Source organism: Symphalangus syndactylus, chromosome 10 (assembly GCF_028878055.3).
Source record: "Symphalangus syndactylus isolate Jambi chromosome 10, NHGRI_mSymSyn1-v2.1_pri, whole genome shotgun sequence".
Taxonomy (NCBI): Eukaryota; Metazoa; Chordata; class Mammalia; order Primates; family Hylobatidae; genus Symphalangus; species Symphalangus syndactylus.
The window spans coordinates 117,355,969-117,378,399 of NC_072432.2; the positions used below are offsets into that span (position 1 = coordinate 117,355,969).

At 35.7% G+C, this 22,431-nt stretch overlaps 1 protein-coding gene across 11 annotated transcripts in view; it reads left to right on the forward strand.

Moving 5' to 3' along the window:
- Nucleotides 1-22,431, forward strand: part of ADAM28 (ADAM metallopeptidase domain 28) — a 61,664-nt gene that overhangs the window by 30,176 nt on the left and 9,057 nt on the right. For 6 of the 11 annotated variants that reach the window (XR_008660546.2, XM_063610838.1, XM_063610837.1 and 3 more), the window contains exons 9-18: nt 458-627; nt 3,175-3,259; nt 6,575-6,705; nt 7,740-7,917; nt 9,237-9,326; nt 12,023-12,218; nt 15,564-15,666; nt 18,013-18,172; nt 19,516-19,596; nt 19,921-20,003. Coding sequence is in view for 10 of the 11 variants with exons in the window: in XM_063610838.1 (XP_063466908.1) it covers nt 458-627; nt 3,175-3,259; nt 6,575-6,705; nt 7,740-7,917; nt 9,237-9,326; nt 12,023-12,218; nt 15,564-15,666; nt 18,013-18,172; nt 19,516-19,596; nt 19,921-20,003 (1,277 nt within the window). In the remaining variant the exon portion in view is untranslated. The remainder of the gene's footprint in view (nt 1-457; nt 628-3,174; nt 3,260-6,574; nt 6,706-7,739; nt 7,918-9,236; nt 9,327-12,022; nt 12,219-15,563; nt 15,667-18,012; nt 18,173-19,515; nt 19,597-19,920; nt 20,004-22,431) is intronic. The other 5 variants (XM_055295712.2, XM_055295714.2, XM_055295717.2 and 2 more) reach the window with 1 other exon arrangement.

Here is a 22,431-nt window from a genome sequence, read left to right on the forward strand (position 1 = left end):
ATGTACAACATTTCATCATATCTTGTTACTTTAATGCCTAAACCAGCACCGAGCCAACTTTGCCAATTCTGAAATATTCTCACTCTGAGAGCACTGAAAAACATAGGCAATTGAAGCCATAGTAATGAGCCACTGACACAAAATTATAGTATTTCTTAAGAGCACAAACAGGAATATATTGTCTTAGCAGGGCCTTTTCTCCCCACTACCACCCCCACCCACACCACCCAAAAGAGAAGTTTACAGACCTAAACTATCTTAGTGTATCTATCTTTTGTTTTGAATGGGAATTTTAGTGTCTACAAAATAGTCAATACATTCTGTTTCACAAATATGCTTGGAAATAAGGTTTTTATACTGCTGTGATGAATGTTTAAAAATACAAAATATATTGAAAATGTTTAAAATGATATCACCATTATAATTAATTGCTTTGCCATTTATTTTCTTTGGACAGCTGTATAAAAAGCTCAATACTCATGTGGCCTTAGTTGGTATGGAAATCTGGACTGACAAGGATAAGATAAAGATAACCCCAAATGCAAGCTTCACCTTGGAAAATTTTTCTAAATGGAGGGGAAGTGTTCTCTCAAGAAGAAGGCGTCATGATATTGCTCAGTTAATCACGTATGTACAGATTTTCCCCCATTGCACACTATGTGGTATTTAGTGGATGCTTTTCTGAGCCTTGGCAAAGTGAGGGGTGCACATAGGGGAGTAGACATTTATAGAGCACTTACTTGGATTATATGTCAAATATGTTCTTATTTTGGATCCAAGTATTTTTTCAAAAAAAGAGAGGGTCAATAATTTAGCAATAATTCATAAAAAGTTTGTTTTTATTGGGTATACCAGAAGAAAAGACAAGTTTATATAATGGAAAGAGACTTTTTGATTCAGTGTTTAAAAAAAGAACTGATTGGCTTTAGGCTCAAGTTAGAAGAAACCTCCAAGATATTATTAGAAAAATTAAGTATTATATTCTAACTCCACATCTTCACTAATTTATTTCCTACTGAAATTACCCGTTAAGAACAATAGAGGAAATAAATCTAATGGCTGTAAATTATATGAGACTGGAGCATGTGCCTCAAAACAGTCAAGAAAATGCTGCTGGGTAGCTGAATAATATTTAGTTGAAATCAGATAGAAGGAAGCAGTAAGCATTGACTTGAAGTTACTGGAGAGTCTATTACCTAAGAAAACCATGAATTTCATGGGAAATCAGTGAACTGTGTCCTGCCAGAATTAGTTAATATTTCTGTGCTGGTCATCTGTTAACTGCATAACAAAGGAGCTTGAATTTCCGGGCTTGAAATAAGGCTTCTTCACTTACGTAACTGGCGTGTGGGCTCATTTGGCTGGAACAGTGAGTCTGGTTGGTCATGTTTCTGTCTACATCCCCTTTCATGTGCCTAACTTGAGCTTCCTTCAATATGGCTATCTTAGAGTAGGTGGACTTCTTACTAGGTGTCTAGCTTTTCTCAGAATAAGCATTTCAAGAGGCACAAGATAATGCATCAAGGTTTTTTATGACCTAACTACAAAAGTCACAGGGTGTCACTACTGGTATATTATCTTAATCAAGGGTAAGTTGTAGGGCCAATCCAGATTCAAGGGGAAGGCACTACTCAGGCTGAAAATACTGCAAGCCTGGTTCATTGGTTGGGGGGTGGGTGGGTCACCTTTGGGAATTAGCCGACACAATTTCTTAATTTGGAAAGGTGAGTTTTAGACTCAAGAGCCCATTCTTTGTGGAGGGGTTTAGTGATTTTCCAAGGTCTCATAGCTGGTAAGTAATAAGGGAGCCAGACAAATTGCTGAATACTCCATCACTGTAAGTAATAATGTGGAAGCTTAAAAACAATAGATGAGAAGATAAATGTATAAGTAAAAATAAATGACGATACAATGTCAAGAATAGATTCCTTGAAGAGATCAGAATAATAAAAGATATGATGAAAGGAAATAGTTGTTCTTCCAGTTACACAATTAATGTCTTACCATTTACCAAACAAATTAACAAAAGAGACCTATACTTAGGTATAAGTAGGTTAAAAAAATTAGAGTCCGAATATACTCTGTTCACTTAAAAGATAAACCAAAATATATAACTCCAAAATGAAGGAAATGTTATTTTTTGCAAATGAGCAAGTGGGGAGAACTGAAACCACGAAAATGTAGAATGAAGTATAAATAAATTTGTGATATAATTTTAAGAGATTACAGGTATCGTAAACCATTTAAGTATGCATAATGTAAAATATATTTTCAAAATAAATATCTGAAATTAGATTAATAGATACAATCTGCAGGAAATGAAAAATTAGAACGTTTTCTAATTTTCTCATTTTACACAGCAGAATCGAAACTCTATTTTTAATATTGTTTTATGGGAAAATACAGGTTCAATTTCCCATGTAAATGCATCTACTAAGGAAATTAAAAACTTGATGCAATTTGGCAAATTTCTAGAGATAATTAAGGGCCAGGATCTTGTACAGATAGCAAAAAAAAAAAAAAAAAAAAAAAAGTAAAAGGAAAGAGTATGAAATTGTTGAAGGTTTATGGAAAAATAAAATGGAACAAAAAAACAAAATTAAAATTACGAAAGAAAAAACGTGTTATCTACGAAAGTATAAGTGCAAATGATTCAAACCCCTCTCTAGTATAAAAATTATTTGAATAATATAAATGATCACTAATACAAATGCTTTCAAAATGGGCCCAATCCCTAAACCTACTGTAGCTAAAACAGTAGCTAATGTAAAACAAAAGTACATGATATAAAAATATGAGTAAAATATAAATAAAAACAAAGCCTGTGTGGTACTGCTAATATCAAAACGAGGTATATATAGAGAGATGTTTATTAGGACCAAAAATAGCCTTTCTTTTTCTTCACAAGGGGTACATTTCACAATGAAAAGTGTTATATAATCAGAAATGATAGAAAATATTCAACATAATTCTATCTAGGTGTTTGGATTTTAAGTGACACAAAAGCCATTCTATAGAAAAATGCCTTATGCATATTCAAAAACTGAAGAAAAATATGAGAGTGATGGTTCACAGTGAGTTTTTCTGCTAACCATTTAGGGTTTTGGATGCATTGTCTATAAAAATAGAGCTTAGCATTATAATTTGTTGTATCAATTTATTCCTTTCTCGCAGAGCAACAGAACTTGCTGGAATGACTGTGGGTCTTGCGTTTATGTCTACAATGTGTTCTCCTTATCATTCTGTTGGCGTTGTTCAGGTCTGTATGATGATAAACTGTTGGTTCTATGATTTACATTTACCAAATGCTTTTTAAAAAATCTATAGAGAAGATCATGATAGTTTTTTTCCTTTAGTCTGTTGACATGGTTGACATTGATTGAATTTCAAATGTTGAACTAATTTTGCATTCCAGGGTAAACTCAACATAGTGTTAATGCATTATCTTTTTAATATATTGTTTACCATGAAGTTTTTAGCTACAAACTCTCAGTAAACTAGGTATTGAAGGAACATATCTCAAAATAAAAAGCTATTTATGATAAAGTGACAGCCAATATACTTAATGGGCAAAAGCTAGAAGCATTCCTTTTGAAAACTGGCACAAGACAAGGATGCCCTTTCTCACCACTCCTATTCAACATAGTATTGGAAGTTCTGGCCAGGGCAATCAGGCAAGAGAAATAAATAAATGTATTCAAATAGAAAGAGAGGAAGTCAAATTGTGTCTGTTTGCAGATGACATGATTGTATAATTAGAAAACCCCATCATATCAGCCAAAAATATCCTTAAGCTGATAAGCAACACCAGCAGTCTCAGGATACAAAATCAATGTGCAAAAATCACAAGCATTTGTATACACCAATAACAGAGAGCCATATCATGAGTGAACTCCCATTCACAATTACTACAAACAGAATAAAATACATAGGAATACAACCTACAGGGGATATGAAGGACCTCTTCAAGGAGAACTACAAACCACTGCTCAAGGAAGTAAGAAAGAACACTAACAAATGGAAAAATATTCCATGCTCGTGGATAGGAAGAATCAATATCGTGAAAATGGCCATACTGCCCAAAGTAATTTATAGATTCAGTGCTATACCCATCATACAATTGACTTTCTTCACAGAATTGGAAAAAAACTATTTTAAATTTCATATGGAACCAAAAAAGAGCCTGCATAGCCAAGACAATCCTAAGAAAAAAGAACAAAGCTGGAGGCATCACACTATACTGCAAGACTACAGTAACCAAATCAGCATGGTACTGGTACCAAAACAGATATATAGATCAGTGGAAGAGAACAGAGGCCTCAGAAATAATACCACACATCTACAACCATCTGATCTTTGACAAACCTGACAAAAACAAGCAATGGGGAAAGGATTCTCTATTTAATAAATGGTGTTCAGAAAAGTGTAGAGATTTTTTAAGAGTGTGCCTCTAACTCTTTCTTCCCATCTATTGTGCTATTGTTATCGTATGTTTAACTTTATATCACCATAAATACACAATACATTGTTATTAATTTTGTTTTAGATATCCATCTTTCATTGCAATTTAAAATTAAAATAGTTTTCATTTGTACAACAAACCCCCATGAGAGTTTACCTAAGTAACAATCCTGCACTTGTACCTGTGAACTTAAAATAGAAGTTAAAAAAAAAGTTTTATATTTACCATCACTTTATTGCATTTCTAGCACTCTTTACTTCTCTATAAAAATCCAAATTTCTATCTAGTATATATTTTTTCCTTTCAAGGGAATTTCTAAAAACATTCCTTATAATACAGTAAATTCTTTCAGTTTTGTTTGTCTAAGAAAGGCTTGATTTTACTTTCATTTTGAATGTATTTTCACAGGCTTTTTGGATGTCCTGTAACCCCAACTTACTGGTGGATTCAAGGGAAGTTATAGTTGTCTATCTCCCTTGTCTTTGTTAGTGTAAGAATAATGTTCTTTCCAGCTTTCTACATCCTAGATAGAAATGGAATTAACATATTTTTTAGTTACTATCTTTTGAGTCTGGGTTTGTGATAGGCTTCATGGATGTACAGAAGAAGTAAAATACATATTTTCAAACTTGAAATAGCTTGCCATAGAATTGGAAGAGAAACTGGCCTACCTAAAGCAATAATTCTAACATAGAGTAGGTAGCTTAGTGCTACTTTATGGAAGTGAAAACCATCCTAGGAATTCATAAGATATGATTGTTGATGAATATTAACATAGGAAAAGTTGCATTAAGATGGACCTCAGCCTATAATCCCAGCACTTTCGGAGGCCGAGGCAGGTGGATCACCTGAGGTCAGGAGTTCAAGACCAGCCTGGCCAACATGGTTAAACCCTGCCTCTACTGAAAATACAGAAAAATTAGTTGGACGTAGTGGCTGGTGCCTGTAATTACAGCTACTCAGAAGGCTGAGGCAAGAGAATTCCTTGAACCCAGGAGGCGGAGGTTGCAGTGAGCAGAGATTGCACCATTGCTATCCAGTCTGGGCAACAAGAGCAAGACACAGTCTCAAAAAAAAAAAAAAAAATGGACCTCAAAGGGTAGGTAGGATTTAGAGTGGGGCAAGACAGAATGGAGGTCATTCGAGGGCAAAAATCATTTAAGTTAGGAAAACCATTATTTAAAGAAAGAAAACATAAATTGAAAGGAACTTCATATAGGCCTCTAAACACATTTTAATTTTTCTCAGGCTTTTTGGCTTGCATTTTTCCCCATTTGGAGAGCTCCATATTTCTATATAGGAGGTTTTACCATGTTCATCTCAAAAGAATGAAAGAATATATAGTGTGTAGGTATCAACTTCCCAACTTACACAGCTGTTCCTTGTTTGCCACTCTTGTACTGTTCCTCATCAAACTTTACATTTAGTTCTTTGAGATGAAGTAGATAAGAGAATCAGACTTCTGTAGGTGGATGTTACTGGCAGATTCTTATCTCCTCAATAGGACATTTTAACCTGCAATGATTCTCCTGCATTGTTTTATTGCTCCTGGATAATTTACAGCTGCAGGCTCTAATTTATCTGCAAGCTTGGAGCTGAGTCCAAGGACCTCAAACCAGAAACAATCTGGTGATCAAGTTGGCCATAGGCTGGATTTCATGCAATGGGCAAGTATTTAATTGACTGATGTCTACTCTTGGCAATTATGGAATTGAGAAAGATTCAAATAGAGCTAAAGTGCTAGGCTGACGAACAATTTTAGATCCGTAATGGCCAAATGCATCATAGACTTCTAAAAGGCAAGCCAAAGGTAAGGGAGATAGATCACTTAAAAAAAGTTCTAATTTCTTATTGTTGTTGAAAATTTGCCAACTTTCTTGGAAGGAAAACTAGAACAATTTCCTTCATTATAGGAACCTACTCAAAGAGCAAAGGGCAGACCATATATGCTGTGATGGGCATTCAGTTCCATTTAGTACTCTCTCTCTCTCACTGTGTGTGTGTGTGTGTGTGTGTGTGTGAGAGAGAGAGAGAGAGAGAGAGATGGCGGGTAGAGTGAAGTATAATTTCATTCGAAAATCAGAGAATCTTTTTCTTCTTTCATACCTTTAGGACCACAGTGACAATCTTCTTAGAGTTGCAGGGACAATGGCACATGAAATGGGCCACAACTTTGGAATGTTTCATGACAACTATTCTTGCAAGTGTCCTTCTACAATATGTGTGATGGACAAAGCACTGAGGTGAGGCTCTCTGGGCTCTGGGGACATGCTATGTAGCCCTGGTTTTGATCCACTGTGGGCTGTACTACTTTAGGTCATCTTCAACAATGTGTTCAAGTTTTTGAGTCATTAAATGTGCATTTGTGCCAAGCCACCTCATCTATAGGTAATATTTTTTAATAACTAAGACATGATTTAAACATATTGTCTCTTTGCTGATGGGGCAATTCATCATTTTATCCTCATCTTATCTATACAAGACCTGGCTTCAGAAAAATCATTAGTGTTTATCAGGTTTTCCATGAATTCAGCATAGATGGTGGTCAGAAAAGAGTTCTAGAATAAAACTCTAATTAAAGAAGAAACTACTTATAGGACAATGAAGACAGTCTATGAAAAGACATCACACATTCCCTCCCTGAATTAGGCAAAATTTTTAGGCAATCTTATCTTTAAAAATCTCACAATCTTTTTTATATATTCATGTCCTCTTTTCTATACATACAGCTCACTCTATAAACTCTATTTCCTCTTTTCTATTTTCATTTCCTCCCTCAGCCCACTCAAGCTAGGGTTATTCTCCAAAGCCCCTGTACAAAACAGCATATGGCTGCATGCCAGTTACAGAGCTTATGTTAACTCTCCCCTCTATTACAGCAGTTTTAAACCTCATCTTTATCTGTAGGATGAAGAGATCCTATCAATAGGAATTCCTCTAAAGGAAAGTGAATTCTGAGACATGTAAATAAATATTTTGGTACCTTTAGGTCTTTACATCTCCTAAATGATCTAAGATTATCTGGAGAAGTCAGAGACATATTTGTTTTATTAAAAGTGGCCTGGATGCTACACTTTGAAATATGACTATATTTTCTCATGAAGTTGGAGGTGGGTTAATTCAGGCATGCAAATGAGCTCACGATCTGGCAGTTGGTCAGTGGATTGGATTTTGTCTTTTGGGGCAGGCTGTTGGTATAATTGTGCCTAATGTCAGATACTGCTTCCCACATGTTAAGCATGAGTATATTCCAGTTTTTCTTCCCTTATCTTCACAGCTTCTATATACCCACAGACTTCAGTTCCTGCAGCCGTGTCAGCTATGACAAGTTTTTTGAAGATAAATTATCAAATTGCCTCTTTAATGCTCCATTGCGTACAGATATCATATCCACTCCAATTTGTGGGAACCAGTTGGTGGAAATGGGAGAGGACTGTGATTGTGGGACATCTGAGGTACGGCCAATCACTTTCTAAAAGGATCTAGTTGTTTTTCAATTGCTAAGAAGATCAACTATAAAAGAATGTGTGGCCCACTATAACAGTGTAGGTTTTTTGGGTAATGTTGGGTATGTGCATTTGTAGGTGTTTTCCAGGAAAATCTTTCTGACAAGGAACCCTGCACTGCTAAACAGACCTTGCTAATTTCTCCCCCAGTGTTCCATCCTCATTCCTTTACTATTTACTAACTTGGGCCTTGTGTCCTCATCCCTCCCTTTCTAAATGAAATACTTGAAGCTCCCTATGTGACTATGACTTACCCAGCATTACTTTAGATAGAGCACTATGAGTGCTCAGAGTACAAAGAGCTTGCTGGTTCAAGGTCACTGGGCTGGCAAATGGAGGAGCCAAGAACTGGATTCAAATGTGTCTGTTTCCAGCTCTGAAATGCAAGACCACCCAGCACAGGGATCTGGTGCATCCCTTACTGCTTTGGGACTCTGGAGTTATTACCATCAGAAGTTCTGTGCTGACCCTATTCACAGGGTGTCTGGGATTTTGAATGGGAAACTGCTTCCATGTTATTAATGCTTAATATAAGTAATGCATCAAGCCTTCAGAGTATTGACTTTCAGTAACTTTGAAATATGATTATATATTTGATTACGTATTTGCTCTATGAAAAAGGTAGTCTGTCCTGGTTGATGATTTTATTTGAACTAAGGGCTAGAGTTTTAACCCTAAAATATTGTAACCCTAAAATTCTCAATCTTCTATGGGAATGTAGACAGCTGCAGGGGAACATTTTTGAGGTAGGAGTTTTTCCAATAACTTTTGCAGGCAGGATTCTGACACAAAGCAGAGAGACTAAGACAAAGTATTTGCTTCAAGCACAGTTGAATTAACTATTAAAGTTAGATAAAGAGCTCTATCTTTAGCTTTTCAGTAGATAGCCTAGCAATTGGATTTACTGCTAGATACGTACATAACTGATGAGTTGAAGGAATTATAGTCTATAATTAGACAAATCTTATTTTAAGAACTCTGTTTTTTTCCTTCATATTTTACCAAAAAGAATAGATCTTTCCTTATTATTGGAGACTGAGGAAACTAGTTAATAGAAAAATGATGTAAGTGGAATTCGGATAAACAACAAACCATCAGTTGCTCCAAAATTTCAGGTTTTCTAATTTTTTTATCTTTATTTTTTGAAAAAGTCATATTTAGACTCCATGAAAGTAACATATGCCTGATGAATATAGTATGTTACAAATTGTGCTGAACTGGGACCAAAAAGTAATGTTGCATTTACATTTGTTTCTCGTATTTCTTAGGAATGTACCAATATTTGCTGTGATGCTGAGACATGTAAAATCAAAGCAAGTTTTCAATGTGCATTAGGAGAATGTTGTGAAAAATGCCAAGTAAGATTATTTTATTCTATTTTAATAATTATTATGATTACATCTTTGTACATTAACATCTCAGTGATTATGTTAACTGAAATAAGCAATGCAATATTTTTCTTTATATAAAATGATATATTTACTATTTACGAAGCACTTACTCAGTGTTCTGCATACATGGCCTATCGAATCTTCCAATGATCCTTCACAGTAGATATTATTTCATTTTGTTTTTGAGAAAAAAATGCAGGTAGAAAATGAACAAAATAATATGGCCACTATTTGTCACAGCCTGGATAAACCTGAGAACATTATGCTAAGTGAAATAAGCCAGCATAGAAAGACAAACACTGCATACTGATCTTACTTGTATGTGGAATCCAAAAATGTTGAATACATGCAAACAGAGTAGAATGGTGTTTACCCAAGGGCAAGGAGGCTCGGAAAATGGGGAGATGATGGTCAAAAGGGACAAGTTACAGTTATGTAGCATGAGTAAGTTAAAGATCTAATGTACAACATGACTATAGGTACAGGTACAATGTGACTGTATTGTATATTAATAATTTGCTGAGAGATTTTAAATGTTCTCACCACACACACACCCACACCCACACCTATGTAAGAGACCAATACATCAGTTTGTTTGACCGTAGTAATCATTTCTTTCTAAAATTTTTTTATTTTTAATTTTTGTGGGCACATAGGTGTATATATGTAGTAAGCATTTCACTATATATGTATATTAAATCATGTGCACCTTAAATACAGACAACAAAAAAATGTAAAAATAAACATGGCCACTGTTGAGTGGGATAACCCCAAGTGTGATCATCTCTAAAGCCAAAGCTGGTTACTCCCTACCTGCTGCTGTTTCTTATGCTCCATGGCTTTCTCAGGTCGAATCTCACAAAACTGATTGTATCTCTCTTTAACAATGTGTGTGGTGGAAGAGGTCTTATTCTGAGTAGTGTGGGGGGTATCCCTATCTTCAATCTTTGAAGCCACTTCAGGGTGAAATTCTTCTAAATACGCCATTTCATGTTCTCTGTGGTGCTTTTCTAAATTGTCCTTCAAGTTTAGTATTTAACTTTCTATTGTTGCATATCGTTCTATATTGTGAGGATTTGTTTCCATACTTAGATTGACTCCTAAGGCCAGAAGACAGATTCACTTTCACCTAGCACAGAATTTCATATATTTTAAATGATCTGTAACTGCAGCATGAATGTGCATATGGCATACAAGGTTATAGGGAATGTTTGTTGTAATTTTGTTTTTAATGTCGGAGAGAGAGGAAAGGAAGAAGTTCAAAAGGAAGTAAATTTGAGAACTTAAGCAGTACTCAAAGAGTGTTTAATAAATGCTATTTGTTAGCGATTATGGTAGATAAAAAAGTATCCAGTTTCTTACTATTTAGGGCAATGATATACATATATGAAACATATGAAAATATAATGTGTGATCCAATGGCCATGTAGATAGCATAATGATATATTAAGCTTTTTATGTACAGTCTCACTTGATTTTCACAATGGCCTTGTAAAGTAGATGTTGGATGGGGACAGGGATTTTCAGAGAGATTAAATCCATTTTCTAAAGTTCAGCACTCAGACACGTGCAAAGCCGAGATTCAAATTCCTGTCATCTAAATCTGAATTCGAGGCTCTTCCCAAGCACATGAAGAAAGCAGGAGCAGCAATTTGCATTGAAGATGTCAGAGGAAACTTGGTGGGAAAACGGGCTTTCAACTGGACTTAAAAAAAGATTTTAGATAGAAGAGATTTAGACATAAAAGAATTTCCAAATGAGGGCACAGAAAGAGCAAAGACATAAGATACAAGCATGGTTTGTCTGGTATCTGGTAAGGAATGGTGTGACTGGAGGCTTGGGTTGAATTTGTAGGATCTCACATGCTTGCATGGAAATTTGGATTTGATCCCGTCACTGGTATTAAGATATTCAAAGTTATTTGACGCATTGAAAACATACCTGCTCCTGTTAGGAAGGAAAACAAACAAACAAACAAACATACTTTCTCAGTTTTGCAGGAATGGCAGAATTTGTTTCACTAAAGTTTCTCTGAGCAAATAAGAGTAAGATTTGCAGTAATTGATTACAACTGAGTTAATATATCAAGTGAATATTTGCTTATTTCTCTCTCATGAGAAATCATTCTATGGAAGAAGTGAGGTGAAAGGAAATAGCTGAACCTACAATAAAAGGGATTAAGGATTAGGAAACTGGAGGCCTGGGAAAGTCTGAGTCTGCTGATCTGGTGCTTGTAAGCTTATCTCCTTCAATACCAAAGATCCACTTCACCAGTAAATCTCTGAAGTGGCAGATTTAAATCTCCTTGGAGTTCCTGACAGAGATGCATTCAACAAAAGGAGAAATAACTCCCTTCTTTTTATCTAAGTTGTTGCCTGTATTTTTTTTTTTTTTTTGTCCTGTACTTTTCTACATTGTTTCGTTGGTGTTTTTGGTACAAATTCAGAAATATTGCTTAAAAACTTAGGGCATTAACCAATATTAATAGAAGTGATATAACAGATCATGGCTTTAATTTATAATGACAACGTAAGCTTCAGTGAAATGACACCTCCAACTGCTATGCCCAAAAAGTCCAAATGGAAAATGTTTGTGTTAATTTGAGGTCTTAGGGTAAAGCAGGTAAGGAAAACAAAAATCCTTCTATTTTTGTTTTTCTACAGTTTAAAAAGGCTGGGATGGTGTGCAGACCAGCAAAAGATGAGTGCGACCTGTCTGAAATGTGTGATGGTAAATCTGGTAATTGTCCTGATGATAGATTCCAAGTCAATGGCTTCCCTTGCCATCACGGGAAGGGCCACTGCTTGATGGGGACATGCCCCACACTGCAGGAGCAGTGCACAGAGCTATGGGGACCAGGTAGGAGGACAAATCCTTTCCCCTATGCATGTGCGAAGGAAAATCATTTCAGATGACAGTGTTTAACCATGGCCAAAGGACCATTCTGTCATATCCTTCTTAGAAACTTTGAATTCAAAATCATGGAAAGGTTTTAAGATTTGAGGTTGGTTTTAGGGTTGCTAGATTTACCAAATAAAAATAAGGATGGGCCAGTTAAATTTTAACTTCAAATTAACAACGAAGCTTTTTGTCTTAGCATCAGTATATCCCATGCAATATTTGAGGTGTGCTCATACTAAAATTATTTGTGTATCTGAAATTCAAATTAAACTAGGTGTCTTTTTTTTAATCTGGCAACCTTACTAAGATCATAAACCCTTGGAAATCTGTGTGTGTGCTGGTGTGTGTGTGTGTGTGCAGGGGTGGCAGAAGTACTGTGGGATGAGACAGAAATAAGAAAAGATGGAAAAAAGAAAAGAACTCTGGAAATGCAGAAAGGCAATAAAGCAAAGTGAAAGTTCTTAAATGGTCACTTTGTCTATAACACCAAAATTTTAGAGACCATATTCTCTAATTTCACCAAGAAAACTTGAAAAATAAAAGTTTAAAGAGATATCTGAAAATTTAAACAGCAATTTATATAATATTAAATAACTTTATTAAAAAGGCAATTTTAGATCATATAAGTGATCTAGCTTATATGTGAAATCTAAAAAAGTTGAACGCATAGAAGCAGAAAGTAGAATGCTAGTTTCCAGGGCGTGACAGGGAGGAGGTGGGGAGATGTTGGTCAGAGGATACATAATTTAAGTTGAAAAAAAAAAAAAGGCAAGTTTTTAAAAACCAGTTATTTGGACTTTCTGGATATAATGTGTATGATGTACATGTATTTAATTGCCATACCGCCTTCCTAATACAGTTTCAGATTGCTACTTAAATGACTGAAACAATATTTATTAAAATAGAGAAAATCTACATATTCCTAAAATTATTTGAAAGGGGTCATTGCATGCCAGAAACTTTGGACCCTAGAAAAACCTCCCTGGAAACTTCACTGTCTTTGGCTACAGTGGGTCGAGACACAATTTGAGGAGCAAATCTCAATGCCCTTAGTACGTCAGCAAGCTCACTGGTATCCTGGACAGGCCTCAGCAATCTTGCCTCCACTTCGTGGATGTGCAAGGTTAAAGGTGGAAACAAAATTGATTGTTGCTTAAGAGGCTCATGTTTCCTTGGCTAACTTCAGTATACGGCAAAAACCAGGAGAAAGAAAATCTTTAGCACAAAGGTGAAGTTCTGAGCATCGCCTTTATTATCTTGTAGTAAATATTAACTGCAAACAATATTAACTGTTACCCTCCTCCCTCCTTTGTCCGACTTTATGATTAGTCTCCTCGGCAAATCTGTAAACTTCCTGGAACGGGGACATTCTCTACATTGTTCACAGTTGTATTCCCAGTGCCTCGCTTTAGTAAAAAGCTCAAAATTGTCTATTGAATTAACATTGAACATGTTTATCTGATCAGGAAATGGAGTAACCTCTTAAGTCATACATTTAAATACAGCCATTATAAAAGGCCAGAGAAAACAATTTGCCTAAATAAAATTCCAAATTTCATAATTCATAGAGGATCACGTATTTATTTTAAAGTAATCTGGGAAGTTTGAAAAGTCTTTCAACTTTGTAAGTAATTTAAAAATCGTTCTTTTTGGCATCAAATCATACCCACGAATCAATTGTAATTCCAAGTATTGAAAATGTGGCTAAGGCATAAGTAGGCAATTCGTCATGAAGAAATACAAATGTCCTATAAAACTAAAATCATTTTAACTCATTAGTAATATAGAAAACCTGAATGAAAACAAGTTAATCTTCTACATTTGCTAATTGGCAAAAGTTTGCTACACACGTTAATGTTCAGTGTCAGTGAAAACATAAGCAAATAACTCCCTTCGTACACTGCTGGTAAATATAAAACTTAGCATCGTCTTTATGGAGAGAAAAATGCGTACACAAAATCTAAAAATAATTGTTTTTTACTCCTTCTTCTAGCAATTGTACTCAAATATTTATGAGGATTTTTCAGCCAGCATTTTTTAATGATAGTGGATAATTGAAAAACATCTCAAAATCCAAAATATATGGATTAGTTAAATAAAGTGTATTAATTCAATACAATTTTTGCAGCTGTGATGCTCTAGAAAATTTAATGCCTGGGGAAAGGACAGCTATATTGTTAATTGGCAAGAAGTCATAAAACAGCATGATGCCAGATATATGAGTGATACATTCTGCAATATTAGCAGCAATAACTCTGAAGTCTCAGACTAGGAATATAATGCTTTTCCCTGATTATTCATGACTAATGATTCTTTTCTTCCGTGTAGATATTGTATTATAATAAAACATGAACACATTTTACTAAGATACAAATAATAAAAAAAGGTAACAAAACTCATTTTATCTTGCACACTGAAACACAAAGTTCATTTAAAATGTTTTGAGTTTACAAGTCATCATAATAGGTTTAAAAGTATTTCTTAAAAACAATGCAGTATCTTCACAGGTGTTTACTTATTTTAACTGCTGTTTGTCAAAGGCTAGACTCAAAACTTCCAAACATTTAAGACAGAATTACTTGTTCTTGAAGAGAGGGCACCTCAGCACAGAGGAGGAACATAGGTCTCTCTCTGTGACTCGACAGGATTCTGTTTCCTTATTAATAAATTGAGAACGGCAATAAGAATGGCTAGTATTTGTCAACCACGTACTGCTGACCAGGCACTGTTCTCAGTGGCTCACCTATATTAAGTAATTTAATCTTCAAAACAGCTCTTTGAGGTAGGTACTGTTATATATAATGTGTATATAAACACTTTTATATATGTGTAAATATAATATTAAATATATATATTCACATATAAATTATGTATCCTTATTTTACAGATGAGGAAACTCAGGGGTTAAGACACTTGCCCACGTTCACACAGTTACTCAGTCTTGCTTAAAGCCTGAGCTCTGAGCAATGTGTTTTGTCTGATGGAGATCTGAGGAAGATTACCTGAGACATGAACTATGTGATGTCTGTTTTTGTACCTGGCACATAGTAGGAGTTTATTATGGAGTAACAGATTATTTAAAAGATGATTTGTAATTCCAGCCAGTTCATTTGATACCAAATTACTACAGCCTGTGTTTCTAGGAGTGGTCAATGGAATTATGCTAAAATAGTATTTTTCTTGCTTGTTTTATATTTTATAAATCCCTTTCCAGCACTGAATTTTTAACATCTTTTATTTTCAAATATCTCTTGAATCTCAAACGTCTATTTTCTTTTCCCTGCTGATTGATCCTGGTCCCAGGAACTGAGGTTGCAGATAAGTCATGTTACAACAGGAATGAAGGCGGGTCAAAATACGGGTACTGTCGCAGAGTGGATGACACACTCATTCCCTGCAAAGCAAAGTAAGTGGCCTTGTCTGAACCTTCCTGCTTCACAGACTAGAGCAATGGTACACTTCCAGCTGCACATTCTGATTTATTCCAGTTAAAGGGAAAGTGCATTTGGTCATCAACCATTTGACAAACATTTATCGAGTAACTACTATGTGCAATGATGTGGGCTAGGTACCGAGTCTAAAATGACAAATAAGAAATGGCTTCTTTCTTCAAGTATCTCATGGTGGGTGCTTCAGATGACACAAAGCACAGTCATTGTTGGGTAGAATGAATGGTTGTGATGGAACATGCAACAAAGAATGGGTCTGGTTAGAAATTTGTCCAGGGATTTCCCAGTATAAATCAGATGCTTTCTCAATCTCATGTTTTTCCTTGTAAGATTCAGAGTAGAAATATTTATCTATCCAGAGGAATAACAGATGCAGTGCTTGAACAGATTTAAACTTTCAGTAGAATTACATAAAGAAAAAATGCAATAAGAAAATATTGACCATTCATCTGAAGAGTTTGTTAGTTTTAGTACTGATATCCGGGAAAACACTATAGAACAGCACACCAGAAGAACTTGGGATTTTTCGATGGTTTATTTATTTTTTATTTTGTTTTATTTTTTTTTTGAGACGTAGTCTCGCTCTGTAACCCAGGCTGGAATGCAGTGGCCCAATCTCGGCTCACTGCAAGCTCCGCCTCCCAGGTTCACGCCATTCTCCTGCCTCAGCCTCTCCGAGTAGCTGAGACTACAGGCGCCCGCCACCACGCCCGGCTAATTTTTTTGTATTTTTAGTAGAGACGGGGTTTCACCGTGGTCTCGATCTCCTGACCTCGTGATCCGCCCGCCTCGGCCTCCCAAAGTGCTGCGATTACAAGTGTGAGCCACCGCGCCCGGCCTATGGTTTATTTTTAATTGTGCAATTTTAAGATGGCTTTTAAAATTCAATTATAGATTAAACTCTTTGTACCTGCTCTAAATTTTACACATACCAAATAATTTTTAACAAGAGGTTGCACAAGATCAACATTTCCCAAAGTTTGTCTATTGGACACGAATTTCGCTGAATGACAGATATTACCAAACTATACTTTGGATATAGGATTATCTCTTGGTAGAATCTGTGCCTGAAGAACAATCATTTTCTGTGGTCTTGTGGTCTCTTCTTTATAGGAAATCAGGGCAGATTCAAGAGAGGAAATTACGTAAAAGGCAGTATGTGAGGGCCAGAGGGAGGGCAATTATAGGTGGTGAATGGGAAGAGAGTGGGTCTCGCCATCTTTCCTCTGCAGTCTGTGCACACACCATTGTGCCATATATATAACTCTTTCCATGAGCATTAGTTTCTGCAACTAGTGGCTCAAGCAGCTCCTTCACCCCACAAACTACCCTCCTAGTCATTTCTCAGTAGTCATTGGCTATAGTGAAGAGTTAGCCTGAAATTACCTGTGCCCTGAAGTCATCCTTTATGGCTTTACCTAAATGATTCAAGAAAAACACACTCTCACGTTTTGAGAGAATATATGTCTTTCTCCACTCCTCAAACATTTTCTACAGCCAAGAGATATCAAAAAATCTGATGCCATCACTTTCCGGATACTTTTTTCACAGCCCTCTTCTGAATTCTGCATAAAGCAATTGACTTCCACTTTATTGTCTTTTAGTCCTGCTGGCAGTAAATGAATGGCTTGATTGAGTGTTGAGCAGTTTAATCTGCACCTTCAGGGAGACAGTTCTTTTAGTAACTCCACCTGATGCCTTGCAGCGTCAAGGGAGGCTCAGCTTTGTTCTGACAGAATTATAGTGGAGACTTGGGCTTTCTTTTGGTGGAATTATTCTGCAGCCAGTTGTACAAATAAATGGGTAATCTATCTGAAACAAGATAGAAATTGATGTCTCGGATGCCTCCATGATGTTAGGAATCCATGTTTTATCCTCTAGCTCCATCATCCACATGACCTTCATTTCCATGTGTTTCTCTAGGCCTATGATAGCTTCTCCAGCTATCATACTCCAATCAGCAAAAAATGAGAAAATGTTGAGAAATAGAAGATAATTCCTCATTTAAAGCTACCTTCTAGAATTTGTGCTTAAGATTCTGTTTTCTTCTCATGGGCCAGCACTTAGGCAACCGGCAAAAATTAGGTGTACTGGGATCTGGGTACTGCTGTTTATTTGAGCCATAATATATTGTGCTAACATTCAGGCATCCTATTCCTGAGAAATAAAGGAAAATGGGTGTAAAGTACAACTAAAAGTCTCAGCTACAGGTAAAAATACCATCACTTAAATATCCATAGTCCTAGAGCATTTATATAAAACTGCAATTTGAATCCTGCAATAAATTTTGGCTTTTTCCTCAGTGATACCATGTGTGGGAAGTTGTTCTGTCAAGGTGGGTTGGATAATTTGCCCTGGAAAGGACGGATAGTGACTTTCCTGACGTGTAAAACATTTGATCCTGAAGACACAAGTCAAGAAATAGGCATGGTGGCCAATGGAACTAAGTGTGGTGATAACAAGGTAAGTTGAAATTGTGGTTTTCACTCAAAATAGTGTTTTTTACTTTGATGTGCTTTCTTGTTTTGCCCCTCGGTTATTCACTATGTGCCTTGTTTCCCAATTTTGGGGTTCACCATGCCTTAATAGAACCCATAGAGTTTGAATTTGGAACACAGAAATGAAAATGGCGCAGAACCTAGTAAATAGCAGGAATAAGCACTGACATTAACATTCTCAAACACTGTGGTGAAATTTGGAAATAATTGACTCTCATAGTCATGATTTCAAGAAGAGTATCATATTGTCATGCAGATAACACACAGTAGCATCTGTTTAACTTTCATAGATGAAGTCTGAAAACTCACTGAAAGTGCCAGTATATGTGATACTGGGCTTCATTTAACAGATCTGTATCTCATTAATAATATAATGAACTTAAATACAAGTACTGTTTAGCCAGGGCCAATCAATTCACGAACTTTGACAATGAGGTTTGTCTCTCATAAGAGATTAGAATTACCCTATTTACATACTCACTAAGATATCCACATGACCAAAGAGTTCCCCTGATTTTTCACTGTGGTAAAGCCAATCCTCAAAATATTTTCTTATTTACTTAAACTGATTTGGCTATTTAAATATAAATTTATCCAATGATGAATCCAAAATTATCTTAGTGGTTCAGTGTGGGTATTGCTCATATGTGGTCTCTGAACCCCTGGAGCTGAAAATAAACATTTAGCAATGTTTATAAATCTGCTGATTTGACATTAAAATATTAGGTCTTGCCTATAAGAAGTACCCACAGTATTTAAACTTATTCCTTTCCCCCATTTTTCCTGAAACATATGGCAACATCAAGGGCAAGGAATTTTATGTAAAATATACTATTTAATTGCATTTTCCAGGTTTTACTAATTTCCTTGTATTTTCTAGTGCTGAAGCCTTTAAAGACATTGAGACATTATCACATGACCTGGCATGGGTGTTGCGGTGCTTGGGCCTTAAGGGAGGAAGGTACTGGGACTAGGGCAGAATTGAGATGTTCCTGGGTCCCCTGGCATTAAGATCATCTCATTATTGCTTATCCCTTAACTTCTTGCATAGTCACTGCTTCTGGGATATAGAGTTGTTTGGATTTTTAAAAATAAATAAATGCTTAGATAGACTTTATCAACCTTTTTGGGTTGGTTTAACTAAGAGGATAATGTAAGCAAGAGAGCCCATCTCTATTTCCCTTCCTCTACATCAGCCTCCTGGCAGAGCCACCTTAAACAACATCTGCTAGCCTCTTCACACAGACCTCAACTTTCTCATCTACGTTCAGAGAAGTTGAAGCTTCATGTTTTCTACATCACTTTCAGGTTTGCATTAATGCAGAATGTGTGGATATTGAGAAAGCCTACAAATCAACCAGTTGCTCATCTAAGTGCAAAGGACATGCTGTGAGTTCTGAAAATATGTTTCCCTAAGCTCTCTGAATCTTATGACATTCTAGGTTAGTTATAAGAAAGCTAAAGTAATGTTTTCAGCATTAAGTGATGAGAATTACTAAGTTTATCCAAGCCTTCAGTAGCATGGTTCAAGGAGAAATTTCTTCTGAGAATCATTCATGAAATGCCTCTCATTCATTCATACCTTTTGTAGATAGATGGAAGCCTGGAGATTGGGGTTATTCCTTTTTCTGCATGAACTTTATTATGGACGATTAGGGCCTTGAGTTTCTGGTCAGCCTAGCGGGGACAGTAACAGGATCATTGCTCCCCTAGGTGTGTGACCATGAGCTCCAGTGTCAATGCGAGGAAGGATGGAGCCCTCCCGACTGCAATGACTCCTCAGTGGTCTTCCGTAGGTAACATTACACATCTAACCTGAGAAAATTGCTCTCCTCTTCCAATCCTTTATTTTGTATTATATGAGATTTCATTGCCTCTTTTCTCTCTTCTTGAAATTTCTGTTCTGTAGATATTGAATCCCCAATATTTATCCCCCAAATCTCCTTAACACCTTTTTTATTATATTTTCCATGTCTTCATTTTCACTGCACATGCAAAAAGATTTCCTCAACCTTTATATTTGTAATGTTATTTTAATTTCACAAATTTTCTTACTTTAGGACTCTTCCATTTTCATAGCAGCCTCAACTTAATGGAAAAATGTAATATCCTCATAAAACTCTCTAAGAATATGACCGGTTGTTTTTGTACATTCAGTTCTATTCTTTGAATTATGTTTCTTTTGAGTTGGTTTGTTCTGTTCTGTCACCATGTCACTTGTAGTCTGTTGTACTAGTTTTCTTCAGGATATGTGATCCTTAGTTCAATGTGGAATTGGTAGAGCTGGATTACTTCACATGGGATTTCTCTGCATTTGTGTGTGCTGTTGTACCTACTGATATTTCTCTTGATGGGGGAATCTGGCTGGGAGCTCTATGGGCAGGTAGGCAGGTCTGCCTATAGGTCTTCAGGGTGAGAAGGAGCCAGAGTAGGGACCCACCTCCAGTTGTTATGACGAGGAACATTTTACCCTGAGGAGGGAGCTCATCACCACATTTTTTCCTGAGAGAGCTGCTTTTCCTCATCATCATCTGATTGACGCTCCCCTGTCTGTCTGATATAGTGCAGTCATCATCATCTGACTGACGCTCCCCTGTCTGATATAGTGTAGTCATCATCATCTGACTGACGCTCCCCTCTCTGTCTGATATAGTGTAGTCATCATCATCTGACTGACGCTCCCCTCTCTGTCTGATAGAGTGTAGTCATCATCATCTGATTGACGCTCCCCTCTCTGTCTTAGTGTAGGTATCTAGAGAAAGCCTCTGTCCTCCTGTTCATGTTCCTGCACACTCTGTTTGCAGAAACAGAGAAATTCTCGGGATTTTGATCTCAGGTGATGAGCCAATCTTGTTCTATATACACAGGAGATGAAGTAGACCTCAATGAGATATCTGCCCCAAATTCAGATTATTAGACTTTTCAAGAGAGAACATTTATTTCTGATGTTTAGTCTATATTTATTCTGCTTCCATCCACATAAATCCCTTAACTTCCTAATGTTTCTGAAGATTTTTAAAATTATTTTTTCTAGTGTCCTATGATTGTATTATATACACATGTATTTGTCATGTATTTTGAAAGAGGCATGAACATAATCAACTAATTAGAAAACTCTTTAATGGTTTCAAATGCTCACTAAAAATCCTTTTAAACTATGACTTTCTTGACTGCTTTATTTTGATATGTCTATTGATTTGCTAAGTCACCTCTATGAGTAATTTATTCCTGTTGTAACAATGCATCCACATAAAACTTTCTTAAGTTGTACTTATGAGAATGTATTTCTGTTGCCAAATATTTTTAATATTTCGATTAATATTCTATATCCTAGCATGCATAGCAGGTTTGAATTTGATTTTTTAAATCACAATTTTGCATTCATAACTCTATTAAAGTAGATGCTTATATTTAATGTCAAAAAAAAAAGGCCAGACTGATTTTTGTTGATGTTAAATAACATCCCTTTTAAAAGTCATTAGGTTTGTTTTTGCTTAAATGCTTTTAGAATTAATTACTTAATTACTGCGTAATCAAAATGAATCACTATTTTATTCCTGGGTGATGTTCTCTTTCCATTATGATGTTACCTAGTGAGTTTCTTTAAACTGAGGATTTGCTTTTTTTCTTCAGTTTAAGAAATGTTTGTTGTTTTAGGTTTTAAAATTTATTTTGTTTCAGTTTTCTGGTTTCTGATTCAGAAATGTAAATTATTTATACAAAATATCTCCACTGTGTGATCTCCATATTACATTCCATATTAGGTCATTTTTCTTGTTAATTCTGGGGAAGTTTTTCAAGATTATTCTCTGTATCATAATATAAATTTTTTAGCAATGTTAATTCTCTTATTACTCATAATGACATTTAAAACTATTCAGTGGCATTTTTATGTCTCTTTGAAAGATTTTTTTATCTCAGTTGGTTGTTTTATCCTGTTTCACATCTAGTTATTTTTACAGCCTATATTTTAATTGCATTGGGAGTACCCTAAATTTGATTCTTTATACTCTTTTTCCGGAAGTATATGTTTCATGTATACTTCTACTTCTATGTGTTATTTTATACCTAATCTTTTGGTTCGACCGATGCTTTTTCTTTAGTTATCATCCAATAAGGTTGAATTAATTCTGATAAGCACTGTTAAAAGTATTTCTCAAAATTTTTAACTTGGAGGACTAGCAATACAAATTTACAGTATATTACATGAAATTTGTATTTTAG